The following is a 15457-nucleotide window of genomic DNA, read 5'->3' as shown; positions in this document are numbered from 1 at the left end:
GGATATTTTCTTTTTCACCATAGCCCTCTACGGGCTTCGCAATATCACTTTGCGAATTCCACAAGAACAGGCTAGCGAGCGGCTTCTAAAGGGGAAAGCTGTAACTCTGTGTGATGAATTAACAGAACACTAGCAGTTTCTCAGAACGCTTCTTTCCGGATTTCATCTGAAGATATTTCCTTTTTCACCATAGCCCTCTATGGGCTTCCAAATATCACTTTGCAAATTCCACCAGAACTGTCTTAAGGAAAGGCTTCTTGAGGTGAAAATTTAACTCTGTGAGATGATTTCACAGAACACCAAGAGGTTTCTCAGAAGGCTTCTTTCTGTTTGTTATCGGAGGATATTTCCTTTGGCCCTTTAGTCTTCAAAGGGATCCGAAATATCTGTTCTCAGATTCCACAGAAATAAGGCTAGCAAAGAGATCCACGAAATACAGATGTAACTCTGTGAGTGGAAGTCACACATCACAAAGCAGTTTCTCAGAAAGCTTCTTTCCAGTTTTTCTTGGAGAATATTTTCTTTTTCACCTGAGGCGTCTAAGGGGTTCCCAATATCACTTTGCGAATTCCACAAGAACAGGCTTAGTGAGCGGCTTCTTGAGGGGAAAGCTGTAACTCTGTGAAATGAAGTAGAACACTAAGCAGTTTGTCCGAAAGCTTCTTCCAGATTTCATCTGAGGATATTTCCTTTTTCACAGTAGCCCTGTATGGGCTTCCAAATATAACTTTGCAAATTCCTCAGGAACTGTCTTAAGGGAAGGCTTTTTGAGGGGAAAGCTGTATCTCTGTCAGATGATTTCATAGAACACATAGAAGTTTCTCTGAAAGCTTCTTTCTCTTTGTTATCGGAGGATATTTCCTTTGGTCCTATAGTCTTAAAAGGGATCCGAAATATCTGTTCTCAGATTTCATAGAAATAAGGCTGGCAAAGAAATCCACGAAATACAGTTGTAACTCTGTGAGTGGAAGTCACACATCACAAAGCAGTTTCTCAGAAAGATTCTTTCCAGTTTTTCTCTGAGGATATTTTCTTTTTCACGAGAGCCCTTTAAGGGCTTCCAAATATCACTTTGCGAATTCCACAAGAACAGGATTAGCGATCGGCTTCTTGAGGGGAAAGCTGTAACTCTGTGAGATGAATTAACATAACACTAAGCAGATTCTCAGAAAGCTTCTTTTGAGTTTTCATCTGAGAATATTTCCTTTTTCACCATAGCCCTCTCTGGGCTTCCAAATATCACTTCGCAAAACCCCAACAACTGTCTTAGCAAAAGGCTTCTTGAGGGGAAAGCCGTATCTCTGTGAGATGATTTCACAGAGCACAAAGAGGTTTCTCAGCGGGCTTCTTTCTCTTTGTTATCGGAGGATATTTCCTTTGGCCCTATAGTCTACAAAGGGATCCGAAATATCTGTTCTCAGATTCCACAGAAATAAGGCTAGCAAAGAGATCCACGAAATACAGATGTAACTCTGTGAATGGAAGTCACACATCACAAAGCAGTTTCTCAGAAAGCTTTTTTCCAGTTTTTCTCTGAGGATATTTTCTTTTTCACCATCGCCCTCTATGGTCTTGAAATATCACTTTGCCAATTCCACAAGAACTGTCTAAGCGAAAGGCTTCTTTAGGGGAAAGCTGTAACTCTGTGAAATGATTTCACAGAACACAAAGAAGTTTCTCAGAAAACTTCTTTCTCTTTGTTATCGAAGGATATTTCCTTTGGCCCTATAGTCTTCAAAGGGTACCGAAATATCTGTTCTCAGATTCCACAGAAATAAGGCTAGCAAAGAGATCCAAGAAATACAGATGTAACTCTGTGAGTGGAAGTCCCACATCACAAAACAGTTTCTGGGAAAGTTTCTTTCCATTTTTCTCTGGGGATATTTTCTTTTTCACTGTAGCCCTCTATGAGCTTCCAAATATCACTTTGGGAATTCCACAAGATCAGGCTTAGCGAGTGGACATTTGAGGCGATAGCTGTAACTCTGTGAGACGAATTAACAGAACACCAGGCAGTTCCTCGGAAAGCTTCTTTCGAGTTTTCACCTGTGGATGTTTCCTTTTTCACCGGAGCTCTCTATGGGCTTCCAAATATCACTTTGCAAATTCCACAAGAACTGTCTTAACGAAAGGCTTCCTGAAGGGAAAGCTGTAACTCTGTGAGATGATTTCACAGAACACAAAGAAGTTTCTCAGAAATCTTCTTTCTCTTTGTTATAGGAGGTTATTTCCTCTGGCCAAAATCTTCAAAGGGATCCGAAATATCTGTTCTCAGATTCCACAGAAATAAGGCTTGCAAAGAGATCCACGAAATACAGATGTAACTCTGTGAGTGGAAGTCACACATCACAAAGCAGTTTCTCAGAAATCTTCTTTCCACTTTTTCTCTGAGGATATTTTCTTTTTCACCATAGCAAACTATGGGATTCCTAATACCACTTTGCGAATTCCACAAGAACAGGTTTAGCGAGCGTCTTCTTGAGGGGAAAGAGGTAACTCTGTGAGATGAATTAACAAACCGCTAAGCAGTTTGTCCGAAAGCTTCTTTAAAGTTTTCATCTGAGGATATGCCCTTTTTCACCATAGCCCTCTATGGGCTTCCAAATATGACTTTGCGAATTCCACAAGAACAGGCTTAGCGAGCGGTTTCTGGAGGGAAAAGCTGTAACTCTGTGAGATGAATTAACACACAAAGAAGTTTCTCAGAAAGCTTCTTTCTCTTTGTAATCAGAGGATATTTCCTTTGACCCTATAGTCTTCAAAGTAATCCGAAATATTAGCTCCCAGATTCTACAGAAATAACGCTAGCAAAGAGATCCACGAAATACAGATGTAACTCTGTGAGTGGAAGTCACACATCACAAAGCAGTTTCCAGAAATCTTCTTTGCAGTTTTTCTCTGAGGATACTTTCTTTATCACCATAGACCTCTATGGCCTTCCAAAAATCACTTTGCGTATTCCACAAGAACAGGCTTAGCGAGCGGCTTCTCGAGGGGAAAGCTGTAACTGTGGGAGTTGAATTAACAGAACACTAAGCAGTTTCTCAGACAGCTTCTTTCCAGATTTCATCTGAGGATATTTCCTTTTTCAACATAGACCTCTTTGGGCTTCCAAATATCACTTTGCATATTCCACAAGAACTGTCGTAGCGAAAGGCTTCTTGAGGGGAGAGCTGTAACTCTGTGAGATGATTTCACAGAACACAAAGAAGTTTCTCCGAAAGCTTCTTTCTCTTTGTCATCGGAGGATATTTCCTTTGGCCCTCTAGTCTTCCAAGGGATCAGAAATATCTGTTCTCAGATTCCAAAGAAACAAGGCTAGCAAAGAGATCCACAAAATACAGATGTATCTCTGTGAGTGGAATTCACACATCACAAAGCAGTTTCTCAGAATGCTTCTTTCCAGTTTTTCTCTGAGGATATTTTATTTTTCACCATAGTCCTCTATGGGCTTCCAAATATGACTTTGCGAATTCCACAAGAACAGGCTTAGCGAGCGGTTTCTTGACGGAAAGCTGCAACTCTGTGAGATGAATTAACACACAAAGAAGTTTCTCAGAATGCTTCTTACTCTTTGTTATCAGAGGATATTTCCTTTTGCCCTGTAGTCTTGAAAGTGATCCGAAATATCTGTTCCCAGATTCTACAGAAATAACGCTAGCAAAGAGATCCACGAAATAAAGATGTAACTCTGTGAGTGGAAGTCACACATCACAAAGCAGTTTCTACGAAAGCTTCTTTGCAGTTTTTCTCTGAGGATATTTTGTTTTTCACCATAGCCCTTTATGGGCTTCGCAATATCACTTTGCGAATTCCACAAGAACAGGCTTAGCGAGAGGCTTCTAAAGGGGAAAGCTGTAACTCTGTGAGACGAATTAACAGAACACTAAGCAGTTTGTCCTAAAGCATCTTTCAGATTTCTTCTGAGGATATTTCCTTTTTCACCATAGCACTGTATGGGCTTCCAAATATCACTTTGCAAACTCCACAAGAACTGTCTTAGCGAAAGGCTTCTTGAGGGGAAAACTTTAACTCTGTGAGATGATTTCACAGAACACAAAGAAGTTTCTCAGAAAGATTCATTCTCTTTGTTAACGGAGGATATTTCCTTTGGCCCTATAGTCTACAAAGGGATCCGAAATATCTGTTCTCAGATTCCACAGAAATAAGGCTAGCAAAGAGATCCACGAAATACAGATGTTACTCTGTGAGTGGAAGTCACACATCACAAAGCAGTTTCTCAGAAAGCTTCTTTCCAGTTTTTCTCGGAGGATATTTTCTTTTTCACCATAGCCTTCTAAGGGCTTCCAAATATCACTTTGCGAATTCCACAAGAACAGGCTTAGCGAGCGCCTTCTTGAGGGGAAAGCTGTAACTCTGTGAAATGAAGTAGTACACTAAGCAGTTTGACTGTAAGATTCTTCCAGATTTCATCTGAGGATATTTCCTTTTTCACAGTAGCCCTGTATGGGCTTCCAAATATAACTTTGCAAATTCCACAGGAACTGTCTTAAGGGAAGGCTTTTTGAGGGGAAAACTGTACCTCTGTCAGATGATTTCATAGAACACAAAGAAGTTTCTCTGAAATCTTCTTTCTCTTTGTTATCGGAGGATATTTCCTTTGGCCCTATAGTCTTCAAGGGGTCCGAAATATCTGTGCTCAGATTCCATAGAAATAAGGCTGGCAAAGAGATCCACGAAATACAGATGTAACTCTGTGAGTGGAAGTCACACAACACAAAGCAGTTTCTCAGAAAGATTCTTTCCAGTTTTTCTCTGAGGATATTTTCTTTTTCACCTTAGCTCTTTAAGGGCTTTCAAATATCACTTTGCGAATTCCACAAGAACAGGCTTAGCGAGCGGCTTCTTGAGGGGAAAGCTGTAACTCTGTGAGATGAATTAACAGAACACTAAGCAGATTCTCAGAAAACTTCTTTTGAGTTTTCATCTGAGAATATTTCCTTTTTCACCGTAGCCCTCTATGGGCTTCCAAATATCACTTCGCAAATTCCACGACAACTGTCTTAGCGAAAGGCTTCTTGAGGGGAAAACCGTATCTCTGTGAGATGATTTCACAGAGCACAAAGAAGTTTCTCACCAGGCTTCTTTCTCTTTGTTAACGGAGGATATTTCCTTTGGCCCTTTAGTCTTCAAAGGGATCCGATATATCTGTTCTCACATTCCACAGAAATAAGGCTAGCAAAGAGATCCACGAAATACAGATGTAACTATGTGAGTTGAAGTCACACATCACAAAGCAGTTTCTGAGAAAGCTTCTATCCAATTTTTCTCTGGGGATATTTTCTTTTTCACCATAGCCCTCTATGGGATTCCCAATATCACTTTGCGAATTACACAAGAACAGCCTTAGCTAGCGGCTTCTAAAGGGAAAAGCTGTAACTCTGTGAGATGAATTAACAGAACACTAAGCAGTTTGTCCGAAAACTTCTTTCCAGATTTCTTCTGAGGATATTTCCTTTCTCAACATAGCCCTCTATGGGCTTCCAATTATCACTTTGCCAATTCCACAAGAACTGTCTTAGCGAAAGGCTTCTTGAGGGGAAAACTTTAACTCTGAGATGATTTCACAGAACACAAAGAAGTTTCTCAGAAAGCTTCTTTCTCTTTGTTATCGGAGGATATTTCCTTTCGCCCAATACTCTTCAAAGGGATCCGATATATCTATTCTCAGATTCCACAGCAATAAGGCTAGCAAAGAGATCCACGAAATACTGAAGCAACTCTGTGAGTGGAAGTCACACATCACAAAGCAGTTTCTCAGAAAGCTTCTTTCAAGTTTTTCTCTGAGGATATTTTCTTTTTCACCATAGCACTCTAAGGGCTTCGCCATATCACTTTGCGAATTCCACAAGAACAGGCTTAGCGAACGGCTTCTAAAGGGGAAAGCTGTAACTCTGTGAGATGAATTAACAGAACACCAAGCAGTTTGTCCGAAAGCTTCTTTCCAGATTTCTTCTGAAGATATTTCCTTTTTCACCATAGCGGTCTATGGGCTTCCAAATATCACTTTGCAAATTCCACAGGAACTGTCTTAGCGAAAGGCTTCTTGAGGGGAAAACTTTAACTCTGTGAGATGATTTCACAGAACACAAAGAAGTTTCTCAGAAAGCTTCTTTCTCTTTGTTATCGGAGGATATGTCCTTTGGCCCTATACTCTTCAAAGGGATCCAAAATATCTGTTCTCAGATTCCACAGAAATAAGGCTAGCAAAGAGATCCACGAAATACAGATGTAAATCTGTGAGTGGAAGTCACACATCACAAAGCAGTTTCTCTGAAAACTTCTTTTCAGTTTTTCTCTAAGGATATTTTCTTTTTCACCATAGCCCTCTATGGGCTTCCAAATATCACATTGCGAATTCCACAATAACAGGCTTAGCGAGCGGATTCCTGAGGGGAAAGCTGTAACTCTGTGAGATGATTTCACAGAACACTAGGCAGTTCCTCGGAAAGCTTCTTTCGAGTTTTCACCTGAGGATGTTTCCTTTTTCACTGGAGGCCGCTATGGGCTTCCAAATATCACTTTGCAAATTCCACAAGAACTGTCTTAACGAAAGGCTTCCTGAAGGGAAAGCTGTAACTCTGTGAGATGATTTCACAGTACACGAAGAAGTTTCTCAGAAATCTTCTTTCTCTTTGTTATCGGAGGATATTTCCTCTGGCCAAAATCTTCAAAGGGATCCGAAATATCAGTTTTCAGATTCCATAGAAATAAGGCTTGCAAAGAGATCCACGAAATACAGATGTAACTCTGTGAGTGGAAGTCACACATCACAAAGCAGTTTCTCAGAAATCTTCTTTCCAGTTCTTCTCTGAGGATATTTTCTTTTTCACCATAGCACACTATGGGCTTCCTAATATCACTTTGCGAATTCCACAAGAACAGGGTTAGCGAGCGGCTTCTTGAGGGGAAAGCTGTAACTCTGTGAGATGAATTAGAACACTAAGCAATTTGCCGGAAAAGCTACTTTCCAGATTTCATCTGAGGATATTTCCTTTTTCACCATAGCCCTCTATGGGCTTCCAAATATCACTTTTCAAATTCCACAGGAACTGTCTTAGGGAAAGGCTTCTTGAGGGGAAAGCTGTAACTCTGTGAGATGATTTCACAGAACACAAAGAAGTTTCTCAGAAAGCTTCTTTCTCTTGGTTATCGGAGGATATTTCCTTTGGCCCTATAGTCTTCAAAGGGATCCGATATATCTGTTCTCAGATTCCACAGAAATAAGGCTAGCAAAGAGATTCACGAAATACAAATGTAACTCTGTGAGTGGAAGTCACACATCACAAAGCAGATTCTCAGAAAGCTTCTTTCCAGTTTTTCTCTGAGAATATTTTCTTTTTCACCATAGCCCACTATGGGTTTCCATATATCACTTTGTGAATTCCAGAAGAACAGGCTTAGCGAGCGTCTTCTTGAGGGGAAAGAGGTAACTCTGTGAGATGAATTAACAAACCACTAAGCAGTTTGTCCGAAAGCTTCTTTAAAGTTTTCATCTGAGGATATTTCCTTTTTCACCATAGCCCTCTATGGGCTTCCAAATATGACTTTGCGAATTCCACAAGAACAGGGTTAGCGAGCGGTTTCTTGAGGGAAAAGCTGTAACTCTGTGAGATGAATTAACACACAAAGAAATTTCACAGAAAGCTTCTTTCTCTTTGTTATCGGAGGATATTTCCTTTGGCCCTATAGTCGTCAAAGGGATCCAAAATATCGGTTCTCAGATTGCACAGAAATAAGTCTAGCAAAGAGATCCACGAAATATAGATGTAATTCTGTGAGTGGACGTCACACATCACAAAGCAATTTCTCAGAAAGCTTCTTTCCTGTTTTTCTCTGAGGATATTTTCTTTTTCACCATAGCCCTCTATGGGCTTCCCAATATCACTTTGCCAATTACACAAGAGCAGGCTTAGCGAGCGGCTTCTTGAGGGGAAAGCCGTAACTCTGTGTGATGAATTAGAACACTAAGCAGTTTTTCCGAAAGCTTCTTTCCAGATTTCATCTGAGGATATTTCCTTTTTCACCATAGCCCTCTATGGGCTTCCAAATATCACTTTGCAAATTCCACTAGAACTGTCTTAGGGAAAGGCTTCTTGAGGGGAAACCTGTTACTCTGTGAGATGAATTAACACAGAAAGAAATTTCTCAGACAGCTTCTTTCTCTTTGTTATCGGAGGATATTTCCTTTGGCCCTATAGTCTTCCAAGTGATCCGAAATATCTGTTCTCAGATTCCACAGAAGTAAGGCTAGCAAAGGGAACCACAAAATACAGATGTAACTCTGTGAGATGAATTAACAGAACACTAAGCAGTTTCTCAGAAAGCTTATTTCCGGATTTCATCTGAGGATATTTCCTTTTTCACCATAGCCCTCTATGTGCTACCAAATATCACTTTGCAAATTCCACAAGAACTGTCTCAGCGAAAGGCTTCCTGCGGGGAAAGCTGTAACTCTGTGAGATGAATTAACACACAAAGGAGTTTCTCAGAAAGCTTCTTTCTCTCTGTTATCAGAGTATATTTCCTTTGACCCTATAGTCTTCAAAGTAATCTGAAATATTTGTTCCCAGAAACTACAGAAATAACGCTAGCAAACAGATCCACGAAATACACATATAACTCTGTGAGTGGAAGTCACACATCACAAAGCAGTTGCTCAGAAAGCTTCTTTGCAGTTTTTCACTGAGGATATTTTCTTTTTCCCCATAGCCCTCTATGGGCTTCCCAATATCACTTTGAGAATAACCACAAGAACAGGCTTAGCGAGCGGCTTCTTCAGGGGAAAGTCGTAACTCTGTGAGATGAATTAGAAGACTAAGCAGTTTGTCCGAAAGCTTCTTTCCAGATTTCATCTGAGGATATCTCCTTTTTCACCACACACCTCTAAGCGTCTCCAAATATCACTTTGCCAATTCCACAAGAACTGTCTTAGCGAAAGGCTTCTTGAGGGGAAAGCTGTAACTCTGTGAGATGATTTCACAGAACACCAAGAAGTTTCTCAGAAAGCTACTTTCTCTTTGTTATCGGAGGATATTTCCTTTGGCCCTATAGTCTTCAAAGGTATCCGATATATTGGTTCTGAGATTCCACAGAAATAAGGCTAGCAAAGAGATATAAGAAATACAGATGTAACTCTGTGAGTGAAAGTCACACATCACATAGCAGTTTCTCAGAAAGCTTCTTTCCAGTTTTTCTCTGAGGAAATTTTCTTTTTCACCATAGCCCTCTATGGGCTTCCCAATGTCACTTTGAGAATTCCACAAGAGCAGGCTTAGCGAGCGGCTTCTTCAGGGGAAAGCCGTAACTCTGTGAGATGAATTAGAACACTAAGCCGTTTGTCCGAAAGCTTCTTTCCAGATTTCATCTGAGGATATTTCCTTTTTCACCATAGCTTCTATGGGTTTCCAAATATCACTTTGCCAATTCCACAAGAACTGTCTTAGCGAATGGCTTTTTGAGGGGAAAGCTGTAACTCTGTGAGATGATTTCACAGATCACAAAGAAGTGTCTCACAATGCTTCTGTCTCTTTGTTATCTGAGGATATTTCCTTTGGACCCTTAGTCTTCCAAGGGATGCGAAATATCTGTTCTCAGATTCCACAGAAATAATCCTAGCAAAGAGATCTACAAAATACAGATGTATCTCTGTGAGTGGAAGTCAAACATCACAAAGCAGTTTCTCAACAGTTTCTTTCCAGTTTTTCTCTGAGGATTTTTTCTTTTTCACCATAGCCCTCTAGGGGCTATCAAATTTCAATTTGCAAATTCCACAAGAACTGTCTTAGGGAAAGGCTTCCTGCGGGGAAAGCTGTAACTGTGAGATGATTTCACAGAACACAAAGAAGTTTCTCAGAAAGCTTCTTTCTCTTTGTTATCGGAGGATATTTCCTTTTTCCCTATAGTCTTCAAAGGGATCCGAAATATCTGTTCTCAGTCTCCACAGAAATAAGGTGAGCAAAGAGATCCACGAAATACAGATGTAATTCTGTGAGTGGAAGACACACATCACAAAGCAGTTTCTCAGAAAGATTTTTTCCAGGTTTTCTCTGAGGATATTTTATTTTTCGCCATAGTCCTCTATGGGCTTCCAAATATGACTTTTCGAATTCCACAAGAACAGGCTTAGCGAGGGGTTTCTTGACGGGAAAGCTGTAACTCTGTGACATGAATCAACACACAAAGAAGTTTCTGAGAAAGCTTCTTTCTCTTTGTTATCAGAGGATATTTCCTTTGACCCTATAGTTTTCAAAGTGCTCCGAAATATTTGTTCCCAGATTCTACAGAAATAACGCTAGCAAAGAGATCCAGGAAAAACAGATGAAACTCTGTGAGTGGAAGTCACACATCACAAAGCAGTTTCTCAGAAAGCTTCATTGCAGTTTTTCTCTGAGGATAATTTCTTTATCACCATAGATCTCTATTGGCTTACAAATGTCACTTTGCGAATTCCACAAGAACAGGCGTAGCGAGTGGCTTCTTGTGCTGAAAGCTGTAACTCTGTGAGATGAATTCACAGAACACTAAGCAGTTTCTCAGAAAGCTTCTTTCCAGGTTTCATCTGAGGATATTTCCTTTTTCACCATAGCCCTCTATGGGCTTTCAAATATCACTTTGCATATTCCACAAGAACTGTCTTAGGGAAAGGCTACTTGAGGGGAAAGCTGTAACTCTGTAGATGATTTCACAGAACACAAAGAAGTTTCTCAGAAAGCTTCATTCTCTTTGTCATCGGAGGATATTTCCTTTGGCCCTATAGTGTACAAAGGGATCCGAAATTTCTGTTCTCAGATTCCACAGAAATAAGGGTAGCAAAGAAATCCACGAAATACAGATGTAACTCTGTGAGGGGAAGTCACACATCACAAAGCAGTTTCTCAGAAAGCTTCTTTCCAGTTTTTCTCTGAGGATATTTTCTTTTTCACCATAGCCCTCTAAGGGCTTCCCAATATCACTTTGCGAATTCCACAAGAACAGGCTTAGCGAGCGGCTTCTTGAGGGGAAAGCTGTAACTCTGTGAGATGAATTAACAGAACACTAAGCAGATTCTCAGAAAGCTGCTTTTGAGTTTTTATCTGAGAATATTTCCTTTTTCACCATAGCCCTCTATGGGCTTCCAAATATCACTTCGCAAATTCCACAACAACTGTCTTAGCGAAAGGCTTCTTGAGGGGAAAGCTGTATCTCTGTGAGATGATTTCACAGAGCACAAAGAAGTTTCTCAGCGGGCTTCTTTCTCTTTGTTATCTGAGGATATTTCCTATGGCCCTTTAGTCTTCAAAGGGATCCGATTTATCTGTTCTCACATTCCACAGAAATAAGGCTAGCAAAGAGATCCCCGAAATACAGATGTAACTCTGTGAGTGGAAGTCACACATCACAAAGCAGTTTCTCTGAAAGCTTCTTTCCAGTTTTTCTCTGAGGATATTTTCTTTTTCACCATAGTCCTCTATGGGCTTCCCAATATCACTTTGCGAATTCCACAAGAACAGGCTTAGCGAGCGGCTACTTGAGGGGAAAGCTGCAACTCTGTGCTATGAAGTAGAACACTCAGCAGTTTGTCTGAAAGCTTCTTTCCAGATTTCATCGGAGGATATTTCCTTTTTCACAATAGCCCTGTATGGGCTTTCTAATATCACTTTACAAATTCCACAGGAACTGTCTTAGGGAAAGGCTTCTTGAAGGGAAAGCTGTAACTCTGTCAGATGATTTCACAGAACACAAAGAAGTTTCTCAGAAAGCTTCTTTCTCTTTGTTATCGGAGGATATTTCCTTTGGCCCTATAGTCTTCAAAGGGATCCGAAATATCTGTTCTCAGATTCCACAGAAATAAGGCTAGCAAACAGATCCACGAAGTACAGATGTAACTTTTTTAGTGCAAGTCACACATCACAAAGCAGTTTCTCAGAAGGCTTCTTTCCAGTTTTCCTCTGTGGATATTTTCTTTTTCACCGTAGCCCTTTATGGGCTTCCAAATATCACATTACGAATTCCACAAGAACAGGCTTAGCGAGCGGCTTCTTGAGGGGAAAGCTGTAACTCTGTGAGATGAATTAACAGAACACTAAGCAGTTTCTCAGAAAGCTTCTTTCGAATTTTCCTCTGAGAATATTTCCTTTTTCACCATAGCCCTCTATGGGCTTCCAAATATCGCTTTGCAAATTCCTCAAGAACTGTCTTAGCGAAAGGCTTCTTGAGGGGAAAGCTGTACCTCTGTGAGATGATTTCACAGAACACAAAGAAGTTTCTCAGAAAGCTTCTTTCTCTTTGTTATCGGAGCATATTTCCTTTGGTCCTATAGCCTTCAGAGGGATCCGAAATATCTGTTCTCAGATTCCACAGAACTAAGGCTAGCAAAGAGATCCACGAATTAGAGATGTAACTCCGTTAGTGGAAGTCACACATCACAAAGCAGTTTCTCAGAAAGCGTCTCTCCCGGCCCGTGGGATCGTCGAAGCAGGCCCTGGAGGAGTGGGTGGGAATTTGGGGAACAAGAGACACGAGAAATGGAGACAAGACAGTGCTCTGATCAAGTCTCGTTTAATGCCGGTAATGCAGTGCCTTATATACACTTGGAGGGGAAGGGGTTAGGCCAGAGGCGGAGATGATCTCATCGCAGAGGGCGTGACCAAGTAGGTATTGGTTTCTCTGGTCGAACGTCATGTTGCACCTGCGCTGTCAGTTGGTAATTTTCCCGGGCACGGGATGGTGCCTGTGCTACAAAGTAACAATTTTCGTGGCCGCGGGTGAAAAACAAGTGAAGAAGAAGCAGGAAGAGCGCCATCTATTATGAGTTATTGATACAAAAGAGAAACAACAAATCTAGGGAGGAGGTAGAAGGTGGAAAGGAATAGAGCTTGGGCGTTTAATCATTAATTATTATTTGCTATGGCCGGGGCGCGCAGCTCCGGACAGGTCCCCCTTTCTATTATTTTATGATAAGAAATGACCCCTCGGGAACTGCGCCTGTCTTAGGTTGGGTCAACTCATCCCCATCTTCTAGGCCCGTCATGGGATAAGGCACCAGCAAGGGCGGCCCTCCTGTCTTAGGCTCCGATGGGGATAGTGTCCTCTTACCCGTCATTGACTGTCTAGTTCAGCACACAGGGGAGGTGGTCTTATTAAGGTAAATAAGACTCACCATTTTCAGTCATCTCAAGGCGATGATAATGGACCTGTATAGGTTTGGCCTGGAAGGCCTCGATTTGTTGTCTGACAAATGTCATAAGCTTATTGAGGATTATAGTCCCGAGAGTGAGGAAGAGTAGAAGAGTAAGTAAAGGACCAAGAAATGGCAGGAGATAGGGGAGAAGTCCATCGAGTTCAGTCCACAAGGAATTGGCGGCCAGGCCTTTTCTGCGCTTTTCTAGTTCTTCTTGTAACGTTTTTATCTTATCTCTGACGATTCTGGATTTGTTGGCGTAAAAACAGCACTTTTCCTGTAAAGCCAAACAGATCCCTCCCTATTCTGCCGTTAACAAATCTAGACCTCTTCTATTCTGGAGAACTCCTTCTGCTAATGAATCTACTTGATCTTGTAAATCTTGTATAGTACTGGATAAGGTCTGTACATCTGAAATTAATTGATTGGATAATTTGGTATATTGGGTTAGTGAGACTCCTAGGCCTGTGGCTCCTGTAGTAAAAGCAGTGGTGATTCCCAGTCCTGCCAACAAGGGAATAAATTGTATGGCTCGTTTTGGTCTATAAATAAAATGTTCAATAGCGGGGATGGGGATAAGTTCATCTCCAGGGATGATATCAATGTCGGGGAGAAGAGTGGCCAGAACACTAAGCCCTGTCCAATGTGTAGGTAGATAAGTATATGCCATGTTGTTTCCACAAACGAAAACCGAGCCATTTACAGCACACAAAGGGTTGGTGGCATTGATTATGGAAGTACAGTTGCCAAACACAACATAGCCTAAATCAATTTCTTTAGTGTTATTATATGATGGTGAAAAGAGGCAAGTGGAATTAGAAAACGTCATCGGTTGAACTAAGAGGGGGGGGATAATAGGACAGGAATTATTTACTAAGGATTCATTTGAGTAATTGGCATAGGACAATAAAAGGTTAGGTATAGCTAGAGAAATAGGGGGGCCCATTTTAAGACAAAGCCAACAATCGTGGGCCAGGCTTGTATTGGACATTTGAAGTAAATTGTAAGTAGCGTTGAGGATATCAAAGGTTTGGGCATCGAGCCTAAAATTATCTCTAAGCTCAGGCAAGGCTAAGGGGTGATATTGAAGTTCCGGATATAGAGCTTTATGAATTTCTTCTAATTTTTTCTGGACGGTTTTAATTCTTGCAGTATCTAATGGGCCTCCTCCATCAGAAATGTGAATGGGGGCGGTAGTGCTCCAACAAACAGGCTTTCCTTTTTGGCCGTTACAAGGCGATTGTACAAGTTTATTAGTGGATCCTAATACTTGTACGTCATTAATGCCTCCAGTTTGTGGTTTTAGTAACGTGGCTGTATAATATGTTCTATTGCCTGGTTTGCATTGTTGATAGGAGGTATAACAGGAACTATGTACAGAAGATTGGAAAGAGCTACAAGGGCATTCTAGGAGCGGCCCGCTAGGTGAGGTATCTCTTGGGGTAGACTTACATTTCCATAACTGGTTTGGCATTAGGTAAGCTGTCTTGCCCACGCAAGTCACCTGGGTGATTCTGTCTGACGGAGGTTCAGATACTTGTCCCCCTCTGCAATCACAAGGCTGGCCGTATTGTTTTCGTAATAATTCTCTTGCTTTACGAGGGTCACCAAAACCTGCATAGACTGCCACTATGCTATATAGAGCGATTATTCCCCAAAGGAATCTCATGTTAGGCTTCATTTTCTGAAAAACAAGAAGGAAAGAACTTCTCAGGGAGATTTATCTTCCCTGGACTGACAGTGGTTATGATTTATTTGTCTTACCAATCTTTCAGGCCTGGGGGATTTTGGATTAGAGTCTCCTTTTAATATATCGAAAAGAGATTTTAACTCTCCTGTGGTGAGCTTTAAGTACGGTCGAAGCCAATTTATGTCTCCCAGTAATTTTTGGAAATCATTTAAAGTTTTTAAATGATCATGACGTATAACGGCCTTTTGATTAATGATTTTGGGTCCATTAATTTGGAAACCAAGATAGGTGTATGGATCTTGTAATTGTACCTTTTCTGGGGCTATTTGTAGTCCGGCTGCTGTTAACTCTTGTTTGAGTTGGGCAAAACACTGTAAGACTTGTTCGCCAATTTCTCCTGCTATTAAAATATCATCCATATAATGTATAATATACATCTGTGCCCATGTTTTTCTGACTGGCTCTATAGCAGCAGCTACATATTTTTGACACAAGGTAGGACTATTGGCCATACCCTGAGGTAAGACTTTCCATTGATAACGCTTCATTGGTTGTTTAAAATTTGTGGATGGAAGACTAAAGGC

General features: G+C 40.9%; 1 protein-coding gene across 1 annotated transcript; it reads right to left on the bottom strand.

Moving 5' to 3' along the window:
- Window positions 1-13484: 13484 nt before the first annotated feature.
- On the bottom strand, window positions 13485-14917 carry LOC144331424 (syncytin-1-like). The gene has a single exon (XM_077947953.1). The coding sequence runs from the start codon at window positions 14862-14864 to the stop codon at window positions 13485-13487; it is 1380 nt and encodes a 459-aa protein (XP_077804079.1). The 5' UTR covers window positions 14865-14917.
- Between the last annotated feature and the right edge of the window lie 540 nt (window positions 14918-15457).

Source organism: Macaca mulatta, chromosome 9, assembly GCF_049350105.2.
Source record: "Macaca mulatta isolate MMU2019108-1 chromosome 9, T2T-MMU8v2.0, whole genome shotgun sequence".
Lineage (NCBI taxonomy): Eukaryota > Metazoa > Chordata > Mammalia > Primates > Cercopithecidae > Macaca > Macaca mulatta.
This window is presented reverse-complemented; position numbering and strand designations above follow the sequence as displayed.